Source organism: Euprymna scolopes, chromosome 13, assembly GCF_053919585.1.
Source record: "Euprymna scolopes isolate OS-2025 chromosome 13, ASM5391958v1, whole genome shotgun sequence".
NCBI classification, from domain to species: Eukaryota; Metazoa; Mollusca; class Cephalopoda; order Sepiida; family Sepiolidae; genus Euprymna; species Euprymna scolopes.
In genome coordinates, this window is record NC_136494.1 from 9125031 (window position 1) to 9149585 (window position 24555).

Here is a 24555-nt window from a genome sequence, read left to right on the forward strand (position 1 = left end):
CATACAGCACCTGGACTTCCCAATTGGTCACCCATTTTAGTAATGACCAGGCTCAACGTTGCTTAACTTCGATGATCTGACGGGAACCGGTGTGTCAACGTGATTATGCCGTATATGATGAATGGGTGCGTCACGAATTAAACGACAACCAAAAGAAACGCCATTATGAAGTGTCATCTTCCCTTCTTTTCGCAACATAAATTAAAAAAAAAAAAAACTTCACCAAAAACACGGCAACAAAATATTTGTATAAAAATAATGCAGTTGATAATTATCACATTAGAACAAACTGTGTTTCAAATGATATACATATTACAACATGGAAATAGTGAATGCATTTATATTCATCTGTACACTAGCGGGACCTGTGGAAATTCCACAGCGGCATATTTCATATGTAATATATTGCTGTGGACGTTCAGTGTGAATGGAGATCCCGCGATATTATTGTATCTTTTTGTTAAAACTGTAAAAGTATTTATCTAAGTAATCCGGTTAATGTAGTTTCAGAATATATCTGGTTATTACGGTTTATTTCCAATATCCTTATAGGATTCTGTAGCATAATTCCATTGTATGGACGCCACACGATACCATTATATCATCTATACCATGTTTAGAGAGCACAGATACTACTCTTGGGTCCTAGCCAGAAGATGACGAAGGTATATTTTAGTTTCATGTACGGCTCAAAAGCTACATCTTTTTTTTTTTTTACTTTATTTATTTTTTTTACATCACATCGGTGATCGGGAGATCGTATTTAATTAAAAGGAGGATAGAAGGTGATAACCAGGGCTGTGACAACAGCGTACTCTTTTTATTATTTTGACTCTCGAGTATGTATCCGTTGATATCTTATATGCCTTTATATAGAGTGATGTGGTTCTTGGTTGACTAACTGTGTCTACTGTGTCGGATATATACTCGAGAGTCAAAACAATGAAAAGAATATGCTGTTGTCATAGCCCTAGTGACAACACACTATAAACATTAAATTAACGTATCTATATATTAATTCATTTCTTGCTGTGTTTTATAAATGGCGGGGTATTTGTTTGTTGGCGGGTCTCTTCAACAAAATGACCCCTATTCTCTATTAATAATGCGGGGAAAATAACCTTTATATAAGAAAGTGTTGGTATGACCACCGACCACAATATCGACGCCCTTGACCTCTTTGGCGATCTTCTTGTCCATCGAATAACCGGCGTGGCCCAAGGCGATAATTTTGTTGACGCCTTCCTTCATCAGCTCATCAACTTCCTTCTGTACACTTTCAACTTCGTCAAGGAAGACCAAATCTCCTGCAATGATAAAGAACAATACATATTTATTAATATTGTTAAGATTAGTTTATATGAAAGCCAAAAGAAAAAAAAAACAAGCACTAACAAAAACCAACAATATAAGCCATAAGTGCTCGATTCATTATTATTATTTAGTTATTTATGGCGGACAATATTTTGTAATTCTTATTTATAAAACTCACTGTCTCCAATTTTTCAAAGTATATCTCTTTCGAGAAGGGAGACCGCAGAGAACGGTTGTTTTATGAATTTTTAGCCGGTAAGAATAGCTGCTAAGGGGGTCAAAATAAAAAAAAAACCATGGAACTTGGCCAGCGTAAACCGAATAAACGTGCTATTTGTATGTATTCCCACATATATAACTATACGTTATAGACGGTTCATTTTTAACTTTTCTTATCCATTCGACGATAGAACAAACGGTAATTTCTAAGGCCAGAGCGCTATATGTTTTGGTTTTGATTCTAGCTGACAGCCAAGTCATACTTTTTAGTCGCATGCAAGCGACTCTATAAGTCACTCCGTCGGTCGGTCGGTCGGTTGGTCTGTCCGTAACACTTTTGTGCTTGGCCTTTTTGGTTAAGATCAAAGGTCTGTTGTTAATAGATGCTGTTCTTAGCTTTTTAAGCTTTTCTTGGCCAAGATCAAAGTGTAGTATCTGTTCTTACTACATGCTGTACTTATAGTTATAACTGCGATATAAAGCGGGGGATCACTTTTCTGTATTAATTTAATGTAAAATGATCACCCATTTTTAAAACCAGTCAGTATCAAAGTCATTCAAGTCATTCTCCAGATCATTCAAGTTGTTTTTGAAGGATTCCAGTTATGTTTTAAGCATTCAAGTCATTCTTAAGGTCATTCAATTCATCCTTAAGTTCATTTAAGTCATTCTAACTCATTTACTTTTTATTTATTTAAGTCATTTCAGTCTATTTTTCGGTCATTTTAGTTTATCTTTAAGAATTTCATGTCAATCCTACATTCACTCATTCATTACATGAGAGCATGCGACTAATGGCTATCGGCCTTGTTTACTTTTGAAATCACTACTATATATTAGGTACAATATAATATACTAGCGGGGGGCTTAAATATATTCGTATTTATTATAAAGCCAATTCTCTATAAAATATTATATTGCATCATATATACCGTTGTAATTTCAAAAGTTAAAAAAAATGAAACTAAAACATCTAGTGCTCCAACCGCGTTTCCAAGAGATAAGTAAGAAAAATTTAATGTTAAACGATTTGAAGAAATGAATAACATTTTGACATGCGCGGAATAAAGTAAAAATATACCTCTATATAAAATGTTTAGGGCCAAAATTGGCTGAATAGTTTGCTAGAGACCGCAAAGGTCACATATCTTGAACTCTGACCTCTTGGAAGCCAAATTATTGACCAAAACCCCGATTAAAACGCTTGCCCTATGTCTGAATACACTATGGAAAATTTCAAATGTTTAGACCAAAAAATTAGTTGAGTAATTTGGTAGAGCCCGCAGAGGTCAATTTTTTAAAAAAACTTTTACCCCAATTTTGACCCCTTAACATTTATTGTTTTGGGCTTAAATCAAATTAAAATGTTTGATCCATGTCCAAGTAACCTACATCTAAAATTTTAAGTGTTTAGACCCAAAATTGGCGGAGGAGTTTGGTAGAATTGTCAAAGGTCAAAGAGTTGAACTTTGACGCCTTGACAACCAAATTTCTGGCCGAAAACCGATTAAAACATTTTCTCAAATCTCAATAACCCTTATGTCAAATCTCGCGTCTGTAGACAAACAATTAACAGAGTAGTTTGGTAGGGAAATGTACACACACATACAAGTTCGCTTTTATAGATATTTAGATTTTTAATCAGTTCATATGCGTGTAACGTTGTTACAGTGGTAACGTCACCAGCTTTGAATGCTACAGTTTTGATTTCGCTTTCGATTCTATCTGAATACTTTTTTACTTTTGAAATCACGACTTTATAATGATACTAGACTACCCGTGACCCGTTGGGTCAGTATATATTAACTATGGAATTAATGTATGAGCCTGACATATTTGACGTAAAGAAAATATTTTTTGTGACGTAACAGAAACATTTCTATGAAAGTATATTAAAATGAAAAAAGAATATAGATAGATTTCTATGAGTCGTTCTGTTTATAATTGTTTATTCTTGAAAAGAAAACTTACAGCCATTGAATTATAAGTAGTTTGCCATACTTATAGGTAAATGTGCACTGAACAGATACCATAATACTTAAAGTTTAATTCAAGTTTTGAAATATCTTTTAATTCAAACGTGAAAAAAAATTGGGTCGCTGAAAACGTACACAGTAAAACAATACATTGTAAAATAGTAGATTTATTTGTAAAAACATTGCGTTAAAAGAACTTAAACGTAATACGGAAATGAACGATGTGAAAAGAATGCAGTAGTAGAGTGGTAGTAGGGAAAATACATGTCAACCAGTAGTAGTTTATAGTAGGATAAGGAAGAGTAGGCGTAGTAGTAATAAGAGGAGGAAGAGGAGGCGTAGTAGTAATTGTAAAGAGGAGAAGTAATAGTAGTAGCAAGAAGAGGAGGCATAGTAGTAGTAGTAGTAGGAGGAGGAGGAGGAGGAGGAGGAGGATAGTGCGCAAGCAAACAAACAAACAATCAAGAACGACAGAGTTTTAGTATTATATAAATATACAAAATCTGGACAAGTTAAAGTATCATATTTAAGCGTATTTTACGAGCGGACAAAAACCGCCATTGCCGTAGTTATGTATAAATCATGTTCCACAAATATAGCAGCGATCACAGTATCTTCCACTGTTTTTTGTTAAAAGATGAGTGGATAACGCATCTGCCAGCCAGTTTTGCTCCATGGTTAGTATTTGATGGAAAAATAGTAATTTAAAAGCGCAGTGACTTAACTTTGTGAGCGGTTTGTTGTACGGACTGGGTTTCTTTTTTTTTTTTGTTGGAACAAAAAAATACTTGTTAGGGGGGCTTGTGGTCTGTTCGTTTTAAAATTCAAAACAAAATAAACTTTCGTTCGTATTCGAAAATATTGAGGAAAACAAATATTAAAGTTTGTGTACGATAAATAATTTGTTCGATCCTACAATGGTGACACTTCCCATTTTCATGATCCAACTTTATGTTTTTTTGTATTGTCACAAAATAAACTTCTAATTCGTTTTATAGTGCCATGAAAATCCAATGTTAATTCATTATTTTAATCGCTAGCGAGCATTGAAGTATTCTCTTAAAAATAAGGCAGAAAGAGAGACGGCAGCGAGATTGATAGATAACGTAGAAATTATGCACCGTAAGACACGAATTGTGTAGATGTTAAAATGTAAACTCCGTAGCTTTGTCTGTGACTAAATCAAAACGTAGATTCCATGAACAAAGCTTCTTTCTTAGAAGTGCACGCACGTGGAGCTCTCTCCCGTTTGCCTGTTTCCCACCTGACTACAACTTGGATGTCTTCAAGTCCAACATAAACAAATTCCTGATGAATCGCCCTCTTAAGTAAGACACTTTATCAAATCTCCAATATTAATGATTACTACGATACTATCCCATTGATTACTGTACACGCAATAACCCTTATCCTTCCGGGCCTTGATAAGTGGTGACTACCATGTAAAACAAAAAACAAAACAAAAAACAAACAGAAAAAAAAGAAAGAGGTGAAAAATTGAAAAATTCGACTCGCTGTGTCAGTTTTTGACAAAACACCTTTATTCCTTGTATTTCCAGCAACGCATTGCATTTTACTTTAAACGGTTCATTTCTCGTATAGACATGTTATTTTAAGACACTCTTGTTACCCACGTGTTGTTCACTGTTATTTTTTCAGCCACGCGTCGAACACGTGCTTCCCTGAGCACGTCTCGAACACCGCTTCTCTAGCTGCGTGTGACTTTTCGTCTCTGCTCAGACGTCACATCGCACACTGGCTCAGTCATTTGCGCATGTATTATGAGGCTACTGCTGCTACCAGCGTTAGCGGCTCTGTTATAGAATTGCTGTTAATTAGAACAAATAAGTCGGAAGATTTTTTAAAAACATATGTAAATATCAAAACAAAGAAAGTATTTAGCATGTCTTGTGTCATTAAACTATATTAGCGGGACCCGTGGAAATTCCACGGAACGAGGCATATTTAATCATGTTTTATTAAAACCATGTTTTAATAAAGCTGATATTTTTCTGGACTGCTAAAAAAATAGTTTTTTAGGCAGAAAAACTAATAACACGCAACAAAATATGAGTTTATAAATATTTCTTTGCAAATAGTGTCCATTGTATTTTAAATATAGAACTAGCACAAATAAGATAAATTAATAGGTACTAATAAATACTCAGAAAATACTATTGTGTAACAAATTTCAATAAAATAATAAAATAATTTTGTAACAGACAGTCCCTAATTTACTCTTTGCTAGACAGTGTTCTTTTTTTACCTCGTTTCTTTCAAATGTTCCCTTTTAACGTAACGTTTCGCTTTTATTTTTCTTCGGTGGAGAACCCCTACACGTCGAAATTGCTACGAGTCATTTTTTCACGCCATTACAACAATGATCATATATTATTATTATAATGATATTTAACATGGAGGTTACATCAAAGGATGGTCACTCTCATAGTATTGTTCAGGTTGTCAGCTTGACCTTTTTAAAGCCAAATTTCGCGAATTTGACTTTCTTGAAGCAGTTAAAAAAATGGTATTTGACCTTTGCAACAAGTAAATGCGTCCATTTCTGTCTGCGTATCTAGCGATAGAAATGCGATTTCAAACTAGAGAATGACAGCGCAAAAGAAATTATACGAACCTATGTGATAGACCATTCAAAAATGTCGAGAGAAAATTAGGTGTAAGAGACAAATGAAGACGATATTTGCCACTTATGCAAAACAGACAAACGTAAATGCTATTTCAAAGTTTGACTGAAAAACGAATATGCTATTTCAAAAACGCCGTGACCGACAAATGGAAATGATATTTAAAAATTAAGTGTGTCATGAAAACAAAAAGTAAACCATGAAACACAAACGAAAATACTTTTTCAAAATTAAGCGTGACAGACAAAAGAACATAATATCCTGAAAAGTCAACAAATTGATAAACATTGAAAGATGTATGAAAACATTATTTAATCTTTAGTGTGACAGACAAACTAAATTTTTATTAGAAAATTTACTGTGACAGAGAAACGATAATTCTATTTCAAACTTTAACAGACATACAATAATTTTATTTACATTTTTAGTGTGACAGACAAACACAAATGTTGTTTCAAACTCCATTGTTACAGATAAAATAATGTTTTTATGTCAAAATTTAGTCTGACATACAAACGAAAATGTTATTTTAAACTTTAGTGTGATAGACACACAATAATTATATTTCAATTTTTTGATTGACAGACAAATACAAATGTTCCAAACATCATGGTGACAGACAAACTAAATTTTTATTACAAAATTTGACAGACAAACGATAATTTTATTTCAAACTTTAGTGTGACAGACACACAATAATTTTATTTAAATTTATAATGTGACAGACTAACACAAGTGTTGTTTCAAACTTCAGTGTTACTGATAAAAGAATTTTGTATGTCAAAATTTTGTGTGACAGACAAACGAAAGCGTTTTTTTAAAGCTGTAATGTGACAGACGCAATAATTTTATTTCAAACTTTAATGTGACAGACAAACAATGAGTTTATTTCGTACTTTAGGCTGACAGACAAACGAAAATGTTATTTCAAACTTTAATGTGGCAGACAATTTTAATAATTTTATTTTAAACGTCGATTGTCCATAAACACAATAATATTATTTAAAACCTTAGTGTGAGAGACAAGCGAAAATGTTATTTGTCACTTTAGTGTGACAAACAAACAAACAAACAAAAATCTGACAGACTCGAAAATGTTATTTTAAACTTGAAGTTAAAACGATACACATACGTGATTTCAATCTGGGCGTTCTTTGATGAACACTTGAATTACAGCCGTAACATTCTGAGACTTAAATGCAACAGACAGACAAAAATGTCATTTAAAACGTGAGCGTGATGGACCAAGTAAGATTCTAGTTGAAACATAATTGTGTCATTGCGACCGACAGACATAGCCTCTTGTAGAGAAATACTGACACATCTAAACTAATATACGTCCGATCAATTTGGGCATTCAATGATGAAATGCCTTTTCAAATGGAAACGTGACATATCGACAGACAACTTGCCTCATAGAGTGCCCTCCAAAAGCTGTGACCTTCAACTCACGCGTGCAATTCCATTAACAGAGCAGCGTTGTTTCATTTAAAGACTTCAGGCACCCTAAATACCATATATATATATATATATATATATATATATATATATATATATATATATATATATATATATATATATATATATCCCAATAAAAATACTGATATGAGTCAAGAAATACGACGCCAGAAATATTAGCTAATATGAATAAATAAAAATAAAATAAATGGATGAATAAAAAGATAAAGATAAATGGGGAATAATGCAGCTACAGTTAAACAGTATGCGGCGTTTTTGAAGTTATAAAATAACATAAATAAATCTTATTCTTGCGTATAATACATCCCTACATCTACTCATAATTGTACTTATTAAAACAAAACGTAACGTATCGATTAAATCTCAATCACACACACACACACACACACACACACACACACACACACACACACACACACACACACACACACACACACACACACACTAAGATAAAGTACTATCTCTAAGTGCCCGCCGTCGCCTGTGATATATTTTATGTCATTTTTATTTGCTAGTACATTTTAAAACATAATGTACACAAATGCGATATTTTTTTCTTTTAAGTTTAAATGAGTTATCCTCTGTGTTGATGTTTAATTTAAGGTGATTATTTTAAAATTGTTTTCTGCTTGCGTATTGGCCGGACAAAGTAAATTTCTAAATAATTTGTTGCAAATAACCATGGCACAACGATGCCTACTGGGAACTGGCTAGCCATTAACACGATACAACATTTGTAAAATAGTAAAACATTAATGAGTAGGTCAGATAATAGTAATGACATTAAATCATGTCTGTAAAAATATGTATTTCGTAAACAGGATGCACCGTAGAGTGGAGGTCAGAAATGTTGAAACGGTTCAACTGTTGGAGCTATTATCACGTAAACAAGAGCCGCTCATTGTTGAAAAAGCTTTCGACTCTCATGAGTCTTCTTCACACGTATGGTCTGATCATAATGTATGATTGCATGCTTTTACACACAGGACCCACACGCATAAACATGTAGACGTTTTAGGACCCAACACCTTGTATGCAGTCTGCGTCGCAAAGGAGACCAAGCCATAGAATAACTCGAATTCTCCTGCCACGCGTGACTTCTCTCGAATGTACTCTCGAACGTTATCTACATCTTTAACGTGATCGTCTTCTCGAACGTGCTCTCTCTCCTTTTTATAGATTTCTTTTTTCTTACCGTAATGTCATTTCGCTCACGACTTTGTATTTGCATCTAGTCGTCCGCGGTATATTACAGTAGTACGACAACAGAAAATTGTCAGATTTATTATTAAAGGTCAGTGCTAGATCAAAACGATTTAAAAACATGAAAAAATTCCTCCTACACCTTCGTAGCGGATTTGGTGGGTGGTCACTTTATAAGACCGGATGAACAATGATACATGGGTGAGAAGTGCATAGACTGCAAGTAGAAGTGAGCGAATAACAGTTTATATTGGAAAGTTAGCTGTATGTGTGTTACGTATAGTTGAGTGTTGATGAATAAACGTTTATGCAGAAGAAAAGTGCATGAAAGACTGCAAGAGATTGTAGTTATAGTCATACCAATGTATATATTATGAGTTCCATTTTAGCATATTTCTCTTTCTTTTTCATTTTACTTTAGTCGAAGCTCTCAGAAATCAAGGGACCACATTCCAGGTTCTAACACATTACTTCTATATGAGATATATAGAGTAAAATCGCTTGAAGCTTTCAGGAAAAAAGCAAAATCCAATGTCCGCTCAAGCAATATATAGGATGGTAAATACTAAGATGGTTTAACTTTACCAACTTACAACATTTCAGTTTTTTTATAAGCGTAAAAATAGCAAATAAACTGAACTTGCACAATTGAATTTGGATTGTCATTCCAAAATTGCTAAAGGAACACAAACCTTAAATCAAATTGTCAAGGATTGGCAATATCAGATGTCTTATACAAAGTACAAGACATACTCGTAAAACTCCACCCAAAACAAATAAAACGTCACTCGGATGTGTAAGGGGGGGGTAAAGTGAAGGATAAGCGAATTAATAACCCTGTTTCAATTTAAAAAAAAAAAAACGATGTTAAACTTCCCTAAAAAATCGGAAAAACGAAAACAGAAAAAAAAAATCGAACAAACGTAAAATTTCTTTAAAAAAGAAATCGGAAAAACAAAAAGCAAAAATAAGGGGAACAAATGATGAACGTTTCGGAAAAACAAAAACAAAGAAACACAGCGAAAAGCAAAGTACAAAACGAAAGAAAACGGAAATGATGTATTATATGTTTGTTTTTAAAAAAAAATGGAAAGAATCCTGATTTTTTAGTGTATAAATGTTTGGAAATAAATGGTAATTAAGCAACGTAGAAGTAAGCATGGGATAAGAATTAATGTTTGTTGGAATGTCGCTATCGGTTAATTCCGTAGTGTGTTTCACCAATAGGAAGCATTGAGCGGAAAGGCACGGTGAAATTACATTCCATTTTATGTAAGCAACTACGAAGTACAGAAAATCGAAACAGGCGTTCGTTCGTAAATATCCTTTGCGAACAATCACGCAACGGTGTAAATGGGTGGCGAGGGAAGGAGGAATTTATTAGAGGGAAAAGATTTTACTACTTCCAGTGATTTTAACCGAATTTGGCAGGAAACTCTCAGCAGAAAAAATATAGGAATCTACGATTATCGAGGAAGTGGAGATGTAATATGCCTATAACACACCTCAGATATTGTGCTGCAGTTTGTGCACATTACATTTGCATGAAATCTTTTGATTTTTAATCCTATAAAGGTCAAAATCAGAGGGGGGAAATGAGTTTATTTTATATATATATATATATATATATATATATATAAGGGAGGATATTATACTATATTATATATGTGTGTGTAACTTCGTTAATGTTATACTACTCTATTATTTATAATTAATGATTTTCGCATTGCATTGAATTAATAACTAATTCTGGACCGTTCTTCACTAATCACTTTTAAAAATCATTATTTTATTTTTATTGTTTTTAATATTGAATAAAGTTCAAATTCAGAATGAATCGTTCTCTAGTTTTATTTTTTCAGTACATTGTAAAAGGTTTTCGGATGCTTTTTTTTAACCCATTCATCATCGATACGTTTAACTATTCGACAAATCTTGCTTGCTTGTACCACGTGTAAGACGTCACTTTTGTGACCAGACCTTCGTTCTTAGGAGGGGGAACCATAACCGCCAAAGAAAAAATATATAACATTTAAAATTAATGGTATATTTATTGTTTATACCCGTCCTGACATTTTAGGAGTATTATAAATAACCTTCTATGTTTGCAAACAGAACAAACAAAAAACTAAATTAAGGACTTACCTGGTTTGGCTAGTATTGGTGTGTCTTTTGTTATGTAGCCGACAATGCCTATCAATTCGCCTCCAATATGAAGTTTGATTCGCTTCTTTACCTCTGCCATCTTTGCTATTCCGTCGAGCTCTATATTAGAAGCTAATACTGGAAATGTTGCTGTCTGAAGAAACGGTACGAGTCCTGCAACTCCATCGTCAAATTCATGGTTTCCCAGGCACTGGAATTCAAAACAGAGTTAAGAAAGATTGTAAAAAGTTTGAAAGGTAATTTTAAACATATTTTCTGTATTATTCAAACTACTATTGACATCTTCGTTGCTCTTTTAGATACGTCTCTCATTACATTTATAACGTCCCTCACGAGTTCAAATGCATTGAATAAAACCTATCGTCTCGGAAACGATAGTACACCAATTTGTTTTTTAATGTTAAATTCTATGTAAATGAAAATGTATATTATATATCATGTATGGGAATATATATATATATATATATATATATATATATATAATGTCGGTATGCAAAGAAGAGCTTATCTCCCCACCCTTTCCTCTCTTAACGTTAATCCTCGCGCTAATCCCCCCCACTTTCCTTCTTTCATTCAGAACTCTTCGTCATTTTATGGCTCAGATTGAAGTTTCTTTTCTTTGATCTTGAAGTCTGCTCAGTGCTCTCTCTTCGATCTTTTCTTCCTCCTTGACTCTACTTGGCTGTTTTGGTATCACATTATTATTATTATTATTATTATTATTATTATTATTATATACTGAAATGCATTTACTGTTAAAATTTCTTATACATCGAATGACTGATATGAACTTTGCGCAGTTTAGTTCTTGGTCTAAAATATTTATACGGTCAATTATTTTCTATAAATCTCATATAATGCGACTCTTTAACACTCTCAAACAACAGGAGGCTGCCTGTAAGTGTCTGGAATTTCAGCTGTTTAAAGAAAAAAAAACAAAAATAAAAATAAAATAAAAACTGCGATGAGAAAAGATAGAGCGAAATATTTACCATCACAATAGAGCAGTGTTGTTGAAAAGAGCTGCTGTGACCGACAGTGAATAACGGTGTATCTATTCGTTTACTTTTTCGAACAACAAATATTGTTAATATTAATTGCATACTGTCTACATTACAGGCAACACCTCGAGTGACCTGGTCATTGCAACCTGAAGCTGAAGAGATTAACCTCTAATGTAGACTATTTGCCTTTATTGTTTGTCTGAAAAGGTATTAATTGAAAGGCGGTTATACTATTACTAGCAAGACCTATGTACCGGCGCTGCCCAGGAAAATCAAGAAAGCCAATAAACGTATACAAACTAAATTATGACGATATTATTTTAGCTTAAAATATTTGTTTTTGTGATGCTTGTCGTGTTGCTAGTGGGTGGAGGGAATTCCAAATAATAATTTCAATCTACACCTTTTTTTTATTAATAAATAAACAGTTTTAAGTAAAATTTCTAAGCAATTAATTATTTAAAAAAAAACGGATTAACTTTACTATTACGTAATAATTTAGACGGAAATACAATTAGGAAATTAATAAAAAAACATTTTTTTTTGTTTCCATATATATTTTTGACCTATTTGCACTCTTAAGTTAATATTGAAGTATAAATTAATATCAATAAAATATTTAAAGTTCCTTATATATACATATATATCCAAATACACACACGCATATATATATATATATATATATATATATATATATATGTGTGTGTGTTATTTGAGAAGGAAACCCGAGAATTGATAAAATAGTAATCAACGTTTCGTCCCTATTTCAGGGGAAATCATCCGGATTGTATGGGAAAAATGTTGAAGAAAACGATTACAGACCACATGCAAGTGAAAAAGGAAAAAATCCTAAAATTCTCGGTTTTCCTTCTCAAATAACATAACGTCAACCATCGCTTGTATTCTTCTTCTTATATATATATATACATATATATATATATATATATATATATATATATATATATATATATATATATATATATATGATAGATAGATAGATAGATAGATAAAAGATAGAAGTCTATATTCCAAATTCCAAGATGTTGACCATTTTACCATTTATTTCTTTAAGTACATTGATATGTACAAGTCTTGACAGCACCTCTTTCGTAGCGCAGAATCATTCATGTAATTCTTATATCAATTCTTGAATTTATTCTGCCCTTAACTCATCAGAAGAAAAAGCACTTATAAAATTTAAAAGAAAATAAAGGAATACGGGCATGTATACAAAATCCGAAAATTGGGAGAGAAGTTGCAATTAATTTTTGTCATTATGTTATGTTGTCTTTGAATTTTGTTACAAAGTCATCAACTTTAAATTCCCAAATTGCTATGGGGTTAAATGGTAATAAGAACGAACATGTATTCACACATTACAGGCAAAAGCTGGTTGAGCAATACCATTCCTCAACGGTTGGTGTTTGCCGTCGTAGCGTGTCAATCTCTGACTGCCGGAAAGGATTGGTATAAATAAAAGGTTAAACGTAATTTAATAAACATATTTCCCTATATATATATATATATATATATATATATATATATATATATATATATATATATATATATATTACATATATACATACATACATATCTATATTACATACATACATACACACATGTATATATGATGTAGACGTGTACACACACACACATATATATATATGCACATGTATATACACATAACCCGACTCCCGACGACGATATGCTAAAAACTAGTAACGCCGTCTATAATATAAAATGTCATGTAAGAAAATGTGTCGCCCAAAACAATTTATACATTGGCGTGACTAGGAATGGCTTTTCTCGCCGGCTTACATGTTATCAGTCTTCCAATAACAACTCCATCTAGCAAATGACACCACCAAAAATGAATTTAGAAATATATTAATAAAAAATACCGCCATTCTAGGCGTCTCATATTGTAACCTGCGCCTTCCCATCAAAGAAGCCCTAGTAATTCGTATGAACAAACCGCACTTCAACCAGGCTCATAATGAGGGAGAGTGTACGCTTAAGTGCTTTTAAACGATATTATTCGATTTTTTCAATAAATTCACTAAACGCTTCTTTTTTTTTTCTTCATCATTTGCTTGAAGACGACTTATGGAAGTGGAAAACGATGGCGGCTATGTGGATTTCTTTTTCTTGGCCTTCGAGACAAGATCAAAGTGTAGTATCTGTTCTTCAGATGCTGCACTTAAATTTCTTGTTCTCTGTCAGTGGAGGAGAAATGTATAATATATAGTTGCCCGGGTATTTGGAGGTGTATGCTGAGCAAAAAAATAAAAATAAAAAGCTGTCAATTTTTTTTAATTTGACCCCTATTATAACCCCTTAACATTTGTTTTGGGCTCAAATCAAGTTATTAAGTTAGATCCATGTCCAAGGAATCTATATCTAAATTTTCGAGTGGTTAGGCCCAAAATTGCCGGAGGAGTTTGGTAGAGTTATCAAAGGTCAAATCGTTGAACTTTGATCCCTTAACAGCGAAATTTCTGGCCGAAAACCGATCACATCGATTTTTCCAAATCTCAGTACTTCGTTACATATTTAATCTTGCTAACCCTTACATTATTTACCCCTTTTCGCTTACAACTTTACAACTTTACATAAATAAGGCTAAGTCGAACTATCGATGAACTGAGGAAACAAAAAAATGTCTTTAAATAAATACAAAAATCGTCATATTTTGTTATTTTTCTCTGAGGATAAGAGACATTCTTTGAAACTCCATGAAGAAATCTTTTAATTTGTATTTCCCTGTTTTGCATAAGAAATGTTGTAAATTCTAATTTACAAAACTTTCTTATCCCGATGTTGTATCTCGAATTTTGGATATTTTCATTTGATTAGGATTTTCTTGTAAAGTACTGATATTTATATATGCTCTTTAAGTTTCTGAAATTATTTCATTTGTAAAGTTATATTTCTCGAATATATATTATAAATTTATATATACGTGTGTGTATATATATATATATGTTTATCTATTTATACATTCATATATATACGTATCTTTTTGTATACGCGCGTGAGTGTCTGTAATTCATTTAACTACTGAATTGGCTGGATTATTTATTTTATCAAATGTTTATTGTAAACGAAATACATTAATTCAAGAAGTGTAACAGTTGACACACTAACCCAGTCATTAATATAAGGCCGGCCTATGCGAACTTGGCATGACGTCATCTTAAGGAAGTTTATATAGATGTAACCAAGGCCTAAGGCTCGCTATGGGCGGGTTAGGGTTAGGATCTATTGTTATACTAAGTCTCTATTTATCCAAGTTTTTTTTTTCCCTGGAGCTTTCTTTCATTAAAACATACACAGAAAATATCGGTAAAATTTTCCTCATTTCTCGGCTGACAAAAGTTCATTGAGAGTGTTCGTACCTATATAGAAAAATAAATTCTAGAACAAAAAAGGTCACTGGTTTCAATGAAATCGGGAATTTAAAACAAAATCAGTGATAGAATCGAATGTGAAATTTAGAGCAAAATCGAGAATTGTATTGGAATCGGGGATTTAGAACAGAATCGGTAATTGTTTCGGAATCGGGGATTTAGAACAGAATCGGTAATTGTTTCGGAATCGGGGATTTAGAACAGAATCGGTAATTGTTTCGGAATCGGGGATTTAGAACAGAATCGGTAATTGTTTCGGAATCGGGGATTTAGAACAGAATCGGTAATTGTTTCAGAATCAGTAACTTTTTACAGAATCGGGAATTATATCGGAATCGGTAAATTAGAACAGAGTCGGTTATTGTATTGCCATTTAGAACAGAATCGGTAATTGTATCGGAATCGAAAATTTAGAACAGAATCGAGATTATATCGGACTCTGGGAAAGTATTGGTATCGTCCCATCACTAATATTTAGTGCTATATCAATTTATTCACAGACATAGTAGACGTGAAGAGTAAAAGAAAGTAAATCATTTCAAAACATCTTCGCGTTTTCTTACTTCTCTGTTACCCCCCCCCCCCCGGAAAAAAACTGAAACACGAAGAATTTAAATAACTATTCTAATGATTCGCCTTTCTTTACAAGAGTCTCAGTGTTTGTTTTCGGTTAAGAGGCCACTTGTATTTGAAGTCGTTGAAGGAAAGTGATTCTAGTATTTTAGCCACTTTTTTTTTCTTCCATCTTTCCGTAGACCCTTTTGAAAAGTTCTCAATGAATAATACGTCATTTTAAAAGAGTGTTTCTCCAGATTAGCAAAAAATGCAAGTAAACGATGAAAAAAAAAATCGCAACAAATAAATGCTTTAAAAGGCAAGGTAAGCTGCTCTTGTATCTAGCTGGACAAGATTTTTTGGTTTTACCTTTCTTAAGGTGTTTATTTATTTATTTATTTTTTAAATAAAAGGTAGTGTAAAGTCCATCGAATTAGAACAAAAACAAAAACAAAATGGCGGTTTCATAAGAGACATAGTCAATCATCGATAATCGCTAAAAAATCGAAAATTAAACAAAATACTGACAGAAACACATCTATGTCACCAATCGCACGAAAATATAATGTTCCATAACTCTTTTGTTTAATTTTCGATTTTTGTGCCATTATATAGGTTCGACTAAATCTCGATTTAGACTATTTTGTTATTCGTTCTTGCTAGATAGGCCTTAAACTAGCTTTAATTGTAAGTGAAAACACTTTCAAATAGGTTAAACATAAAAGAATTATCTAAGTAGGTAGGTAGAAGAGTAACTTAGCTTGCATTTGGTAACGTTTATTTATTGTGTGTTCTTTTACCTCCTTTTTTGTTTTGTGCGCAATTCTGGAAATCATCTTCAATAGAATTTTTTTTCCAAAGAAATCGTTACCGAATCCAAACAATAGAATAATTTTGGTTTATATATTTTCATCGGATTTATTCTAATCAACATTTATGTGTCGTTTCAACGTAAAAGTGGGGTTGTCTTCGCGCACTGAACAATGGACGATTAGAGTCAGAATCATAGGTGAAATCCAAAAATTCAGTATCCAAAGTTAGTACGCCGGAAGTGGACACGGTTTAGCTAAAATATGGAACGGAACGTAAAGAAATACGGAACTATATAGAAATAATTTATTTAAAAATATTATTTTAGATTATTTTTTTTTACTCACCGTCACTCCTAACAAAGCATATCGCCAATTGGAAGTAAGGGGATACTAATTGGGATCATGCCTAGGAAAGATTAACAAGACGTTGGTTTACATTACATTTAAACTTCTGCATATCAGTACACGCAGGGAAGCAGATAGCAGGAAGGGAATTCCAAAGTCTAGCTGTTCTAGGGAAGAAATTATCACAATAGAAAGCTTTCTGGCATTTACGAACCTCAACAGTGAAGGGGTGAGATTTTGTTGCTAAACAGTTTTGTCGGGGATATCTACGTCAGAGGGGGGCATAAGTGCAACGAGTTCATCAAAGCATACTCCATTAAAATATTTATAAAAAACGCGCAGAGATGCAACATTGCGGCGATGGGACAGGAGGTTGGAGCTTAGTTGACAAAGTGGAATATATTAGATTGAATTAGATTTTTACACGTCTTGTGCTAACATGAAACAATACAAATGATAAACATTTATTTATTTTATTACATTTCTGTAAATAGTTTTTTGTTTTAACATTTTATCACGAAACAATATAAAAAGAATGTCAATTCTTATTTACACGTTTTAAAAAAAAAAGTCAGTTTCGTAATTCAATTGAAGATAGCTACTCTGTCTTATGATACACTAGCAGTTTAGTCCGGCTTTGCTCGGGCCCTGTGTACTGTTCATGGTTCGTTGGTTGTTTTTGTTTTACGGCATATCAACCCTTTTCAGGTTATTTAATGTCGAATCCAAAGATTGAAGAAAATTTATTTAATAGAATATAGTTGATGTTTTCAAGTCGGTTCCTATTTAACTCATAGTTGGGACCCTAAGAGGTATTACCACTCTGGGTCAGAGTGGACCTGGGAGCAATGGCAATTAAAGGATGGCTCCACACTCCCCAAAGCCCGCAATCTGAGGCGTCACCACTGGATATATTTACACGTTTTAAAAATATTTCAGATCAGAAGTGAAGGTCAGTCCCATATACTTTCAAATGTTGTGACTAGTTTCCTAATTTGCATTATGTACTATATAGCATTATTTATTATTATTATTATGTACTATATATCATTATTTATTATTATTATGTACTATATATCATTATTTATTATTATTATTATGTACTATATATCATTATTATTATTATTATTATGTACTATATATCATTATTTATTATTATTATGTACTATATATCATTATTTATTATTATTATTATGTACTATATATCATTATTTATTATTATTATTATGTACTATATATCATTATTTATTATTATTATGTACTATATATCATTATTTATTATTATTATGTACTATATATCATTATTTATTATTATTATTATGTACTATATATCATTATTTATTATTATTATGTACTATATATCATTATTTATTATTATTATTATTATGTACTATATATCATTATTTATTATTATTATTATTATTATTATTATTATGTACTATATATCATTATTTATTATTATTATTATTATGTACTATATATCATTATTTATTATTATTATTATGTACTATATATCATTATTTATTATTATTATTATGTACTATATATCATTATTTATTATTATTATTATTATTATGTACTATATATCATTATTTATTATTATTATTATTATGTACTATATATCATTATTTATTATTATTATTATTATGTACTATATATCATTATTTATTATTATTATTATTATTATTATTATTATTATTATTATGTACTATATATCATTATTTATTATTATTATTATTATGTACTATATATCATTATTTATTATTATTATTATTATGTACTATATATCATTATTTATTATTATTATGTACTATATATCATTATTTATTATTATTATTATTATTATTATTATGTACTATATATCATTATTTATTATTATTATTATTATTATTATGTACTATATATCATTATTTATTATTATTATTATGTACTATATATCATTATTTATGATTATTATTATGTACTATATATCATTATTTATTATTATTATGTACTATATATCATTATTTATTATTATTATTATGTACTATATATCATTATTTATTATTATTATGTACTATATATCATTATTTATTATTATTATTATTATTATGTACTATATATCATTATTTATTATTATTATTATGTACTATATATCATTATTTATTATTATTATTATGTACTATATATCATTATTTATTATTATTATTATTATTATTATGTACTATATATCATTATTTATTATTATTATTATTATGTACTATATATCATTATTTATTATTATTATTATTATGTACTATATATCATTATTTATTATTATTATTATTATGTACTATATATCATTATTTATTATTATTATTATTATGTACTATATATCATTATTTATTATTATTATTATTATTATTATGTACTATATATCATTATTTATTATTATTATTATTATGTACTATATATCATTATTTATTATTATTATTATTATGTACTATATATCATTATTTATTATTATTATTATTATGTACTATATATCATTATTTATTATTATTATTATTATTATTATTATGTACTATATATCATTATTTATTATTATTATTATTTACTATATATCATTATTTATTATTATTATTATTATGTACTATATATCATTATTTATTATTATTATTATTATTATGTACTATATATCATTATTTATTATTATTATTATGTACTATATATCATTATTTATTATTATTATTATGTACTATATATCATTATTTATTATTATTATTATGTACTATATATCATTATTTATTATTATTATTACGTACTATATATCATTATTTATTATTATTATTATTATGTACTATATATCATTATTTATTATTATTATTATTATTATGTACTATATATCATTATTTATTATTATTATTATGTACTATATATCATTATTTATTATTATTATTATGTACTATATATCATTATTTATTATTATTATTATTATTATGTACTATATATCATTATTTATTATTATTATTATTATGTACTATATATCATTATTTATTATTATTATTATTATGTACTATATATCATTATTTATTGTTATTATTATTATGTAATATATATCATTATTTATTATTATTATTATGTACTATATATCATTATTTATTATTATTATGTACTATATATCATTATTTATTATTATGTACTATATATCATTATTTATTATTATTATTATTATTATTATGTACTATATATCATTATTTATTATTATTATTATTATTATGTACTATATATCATTATTTATTATTATTATTATGTACTATATATCATTATTTATTATTATTATTATGTACTATATATCATTATTTATTATTATTATGTACTATATATCATTATTTATTATTATGTACTATATATCATTATTTATTATTATTATTATTATGTACTATATATCATTATTTATTATTATTATTATTATTATGTACTATATATCATTATTTATTATTATTATTATGTACTATATATCATTATTTATTATTATTATTATGTACTATATATCATTATTTATTATTATTATGTACTATATATCATTATTTATTATTATGTACTATATATCATTATTTATTATTATGTACTATATATCATTATTTATTATTATTATTATTATGTACTATATATCATTATTTATTATTATTATTATTATGTACTATATATCATTATTTATTATTATTATTATTATGTACTATATATCATTATTTATTATTATTATGTACTATATATCATTATTTATTATTATTATGTAATATATATCATTATTTATTATTATTATTATGTACTATATATCATTATTTATTATTATTATTATTATGTACTATATACCATTATTTATTATTATTATTATTATGTACTATATATCATTATCTATTATTATTATTATGTACTATATATCATTATTTATTATTATTATGTACTATATATCATTATTTATTATTATTATGTACTATATATCATTATTTATTATTATTATTATTATGTACTATATATCATTATTTATTATTATTATTATTATGTACTATATATCATTATTTATTATTATTATTATTATGTACTATATATCATTATTTATTATTATTATTATTATGTACTATATATCATTATTTATTATTATTATGTACTATATATCATTATTTATTATTATTATGTACTATATATCATTATTTATTATTATGTACTATATATCATTATTTATTATTATGTACTATATATCATTATTTATTATTATTATTATTATTATGTACTATATATCATTATTTATTTTTATTATTATGTACTATATATCATTATTTATTATTATTATTATGTACTATATATCATTATTCATACTTATTATTATTATGTACTATATATCATTATTTATTATTATTATTATGTACTATATATCATTATTTATTATTATTATTATGTACTATATATCATTATTTATTATTATTATGTACTATATATCATTATTTATTATTATGTACTATATATCATTATTTATTATTATTATTATTATGTACTATATATCATTATTTATTATTATTATTATGTACTATATATCATTATTTATTATTATTATTATGTACTATATATCATTATTTATTATTATTATTATTATGTACTATTTATCATTATTTATTATTATTATTATGTACTATATATCATTATTTATTATTATTATGTACTATATATCATTATTTATTATTATTATGTACTATATATCATTATTTATTATTATTATGTACTATATATCATTTATTATTATTATTATTATTATTATGTACTATATATCATTGTTTATTATTATTATTATGTACTATATATCATTATTTATTATTATTATTATGTACTATATATCATTATTTATTATTATTATTATTATGTACTATATATCATTATTTATTATTATTATTATTAGGTACTATATATCATTATTTATTATTATTATTATGTACTATATATCATTATTTATTATTATTATTATGTACTATATATCATTATTTATTATTATTATTATGTACTATATATCATTATTTATTATTATTATTATTATTATTATTATTATTATTATGTACTATATATCATTATTTATTATTATTATTATGTACTATATATCATTATTTATTATTATTATTATTATGTACTATATATCATTATTTATTATTATGTAGCTTTTAGTGATTTACTAATTCTCCGACCATATGAAAGGAGAAGCAGGCCAAAATATGCACAAGATTCGGATGTTTGAATGTGGGAATTATGCAGTCAGGATTGAATTTTTCTTCGACATGTTTCCTAATACGAATAGGCCGAGCATTGGCACAGCAATTAAAATGGAATTTGTCAGAGAAAATCATTTTTCCCCAGTTTTCAATATATAGGTAAAAGAGTTATCTTGCCCTGATATAGGAAGTACCCAGAGTTATCTGCCCCTGATATAGGAAGTACTCAGAAAGTTATCCTTTTTCCATTCTTCCGCAGTATACTCGGACAGAATTATCACCGATCTTGAATATTCTTTCATGCCAAAAGTGGCATGCATCCAAAGAAAAATAGAACAACACCGAAACACTAAATGGACTATTCAGAAAATTTAAAAGATAAAAACAAACTTATCAAGCAAAACCATTCAATGTTATTTACTATTGTTTGCTTAAAAAACATACTGCCTAAATATATACGAACGAAAGAGGAATGTCTTCGAGTTTTTATTCCGCCTAAATGGATAAGAGAGTATTACAAATTTATTCATTCATAACCTGAAAGTTTCATCTCTCTGCTGCAGATATTGACGCTGTGGACCCCTAGGAAAGCAGTCCTTGTCATGGACGTGCGTCAGAAGCAGAGAAGCGTCATTGATGTCCTGGACAGAAATGCGTTCAGCATGGTGTTAACTATGACAAAAAAATACATTCTGGAGCAGAAAAGGTTGCTCGTTTTAATAGTACCACTCCTGTCTTGGTAGCTCTTCAACTTTTTTGGAGTAAAAAAATAGGACGCTCTATTTTACAAACTAACCTCGTATATATATATATATCTATATCTATCTATCTATCTATATATATATATATATTATACAAAACTGCCACTAAAATACCAATATGGTGCTAGATATAAATGTCTGTGTACATGGGGAAATTAATCCCAAATCGTAAACAAATAGGCAGCGACTCAAACAAAATCCTTTGCAGACGACCATAGATTTCAGAAATTATATGGAAAATTATTTGTATTTTGATTGAATAAAATTGTTTTCTTTTGCCAAATATGTATCTATACTATTTAAAGAGTATTCAAATATCATTCCTTGCTTATTTATATATAACTTTGGGTACAATCACTATTTCCGACAGCATGAAATGAGAATCATCCCCAAATACGCACGTCTTCTACCACGAATTAATCCACTATTGGCGAATGGGATTTCATCAGAGGAAATCACTTTTTCCAGTTTTCCACAAAATACACTTACAGAAATTTAATCGATCATGGCGCAGAACTTAAATTTACATATGGTAAGGCCTAAAACTGCACCGTTTATTCATTTTCACAAGGATTTGACGTCCCCTGGGGACTTTTGGGGCTACACCGGGGGGGGGCAGGCAAATGCTTCGTTCACTATGCACTCACGGGGAATCATGCATGCTTTTTTTTTACTTGAAAATAATTTTAATTCTCATTTTTATGTGGTTGAGCAAAACATAATTATATAGTATATAGATAGCGAGACTAGTGTTATTTTTTTAATAAAGAAATCGCTCCAGACAATGCATAAAGCCAATTGATGTAAGAAGCTAAAAATGCTACTTCAAAATCAAAACCTGTCTAACGATAAGCGTTAAATGAAACAGATCCTGATCCACAAAACCGCAGTTCTTCCCAGCAAGAGGAAGAAAAGACAAAATAAAACGTTACATGCGGCTGCAGCCGAGATTGAACTCACGACACGAGCTTGTAGTGTAATTCAAATCTTATCCGTAGCTGAATACTTGATGCTTTGCCAGAGTTATCAAGCATTGAGTATTTTTATCGTGACGCCATCACTAGATGAATTGCCTACCACGGCTTACGAGAGGCTCATCTACCCCCGAGAGAAGGATAGACCACGCCACTTTCCCAACCTGATATTTTATCTCGTCGTACATGCAGCGCTCTGCCTTCCCAAATGTTCACCCATCTGGTACTGGCCAGGTTCTACGTTGCTTAACTTCGGTAATCTGGTGTGTCAACGTGATTGTGCCGTATAAAGACAAAATAAGGGAAGCAAAAGTTATGAGGCCAATTTAAGTAACCCCAAGACCAATCTTTTCCTCTATTTAAACGCTACGTTTTATTTAAGACTAGCCTAGGTGACCGGCGTTGGCTGGGTGTTTGGAGATATGTGTTGAGCAAAAAAAAAAAACAAAGGTGGTAGTAGGCAGGCTCGAACCCGT

General features: G+C 29.2%; 1 protein-coding gene and 1 pseudogene across 1 annotated transcript in view; both read right to left on the bottom strand.

Annotated features, from left to right (window-relative positions):
• The window catches only part of LOC145292450 (5S ribosomal RNA), a 118-nt pseudogene extending 2 nt beyond the window's left edge, over positions 1 to 116 (bottom strand).
• LOC145291936 (snake venom 5'-nucleotidase-like) overlaps positions 1 to 24555 on the bottom strand; it is a 177963-nt gene that overhangs the window by 71152 nt on the left and 82256 nt on the right. Inside the window, exons 2-3 of the mRNA XM_080137854.1 lie at positions 10982 to 11192; positions 1122 to 1307 (exon numbers count right to left, since the gene is read on the bottom strand). Of these exons, the coding sequence (XP_079993980.1) occupies positions 1122 to 1307; positions 10982 to 11192 (397 nt within the window). The remainder of the gene's footprint in view (positions 1 to 1121; positions 1308 to 10981; positions 11193 to 24555) is intronic.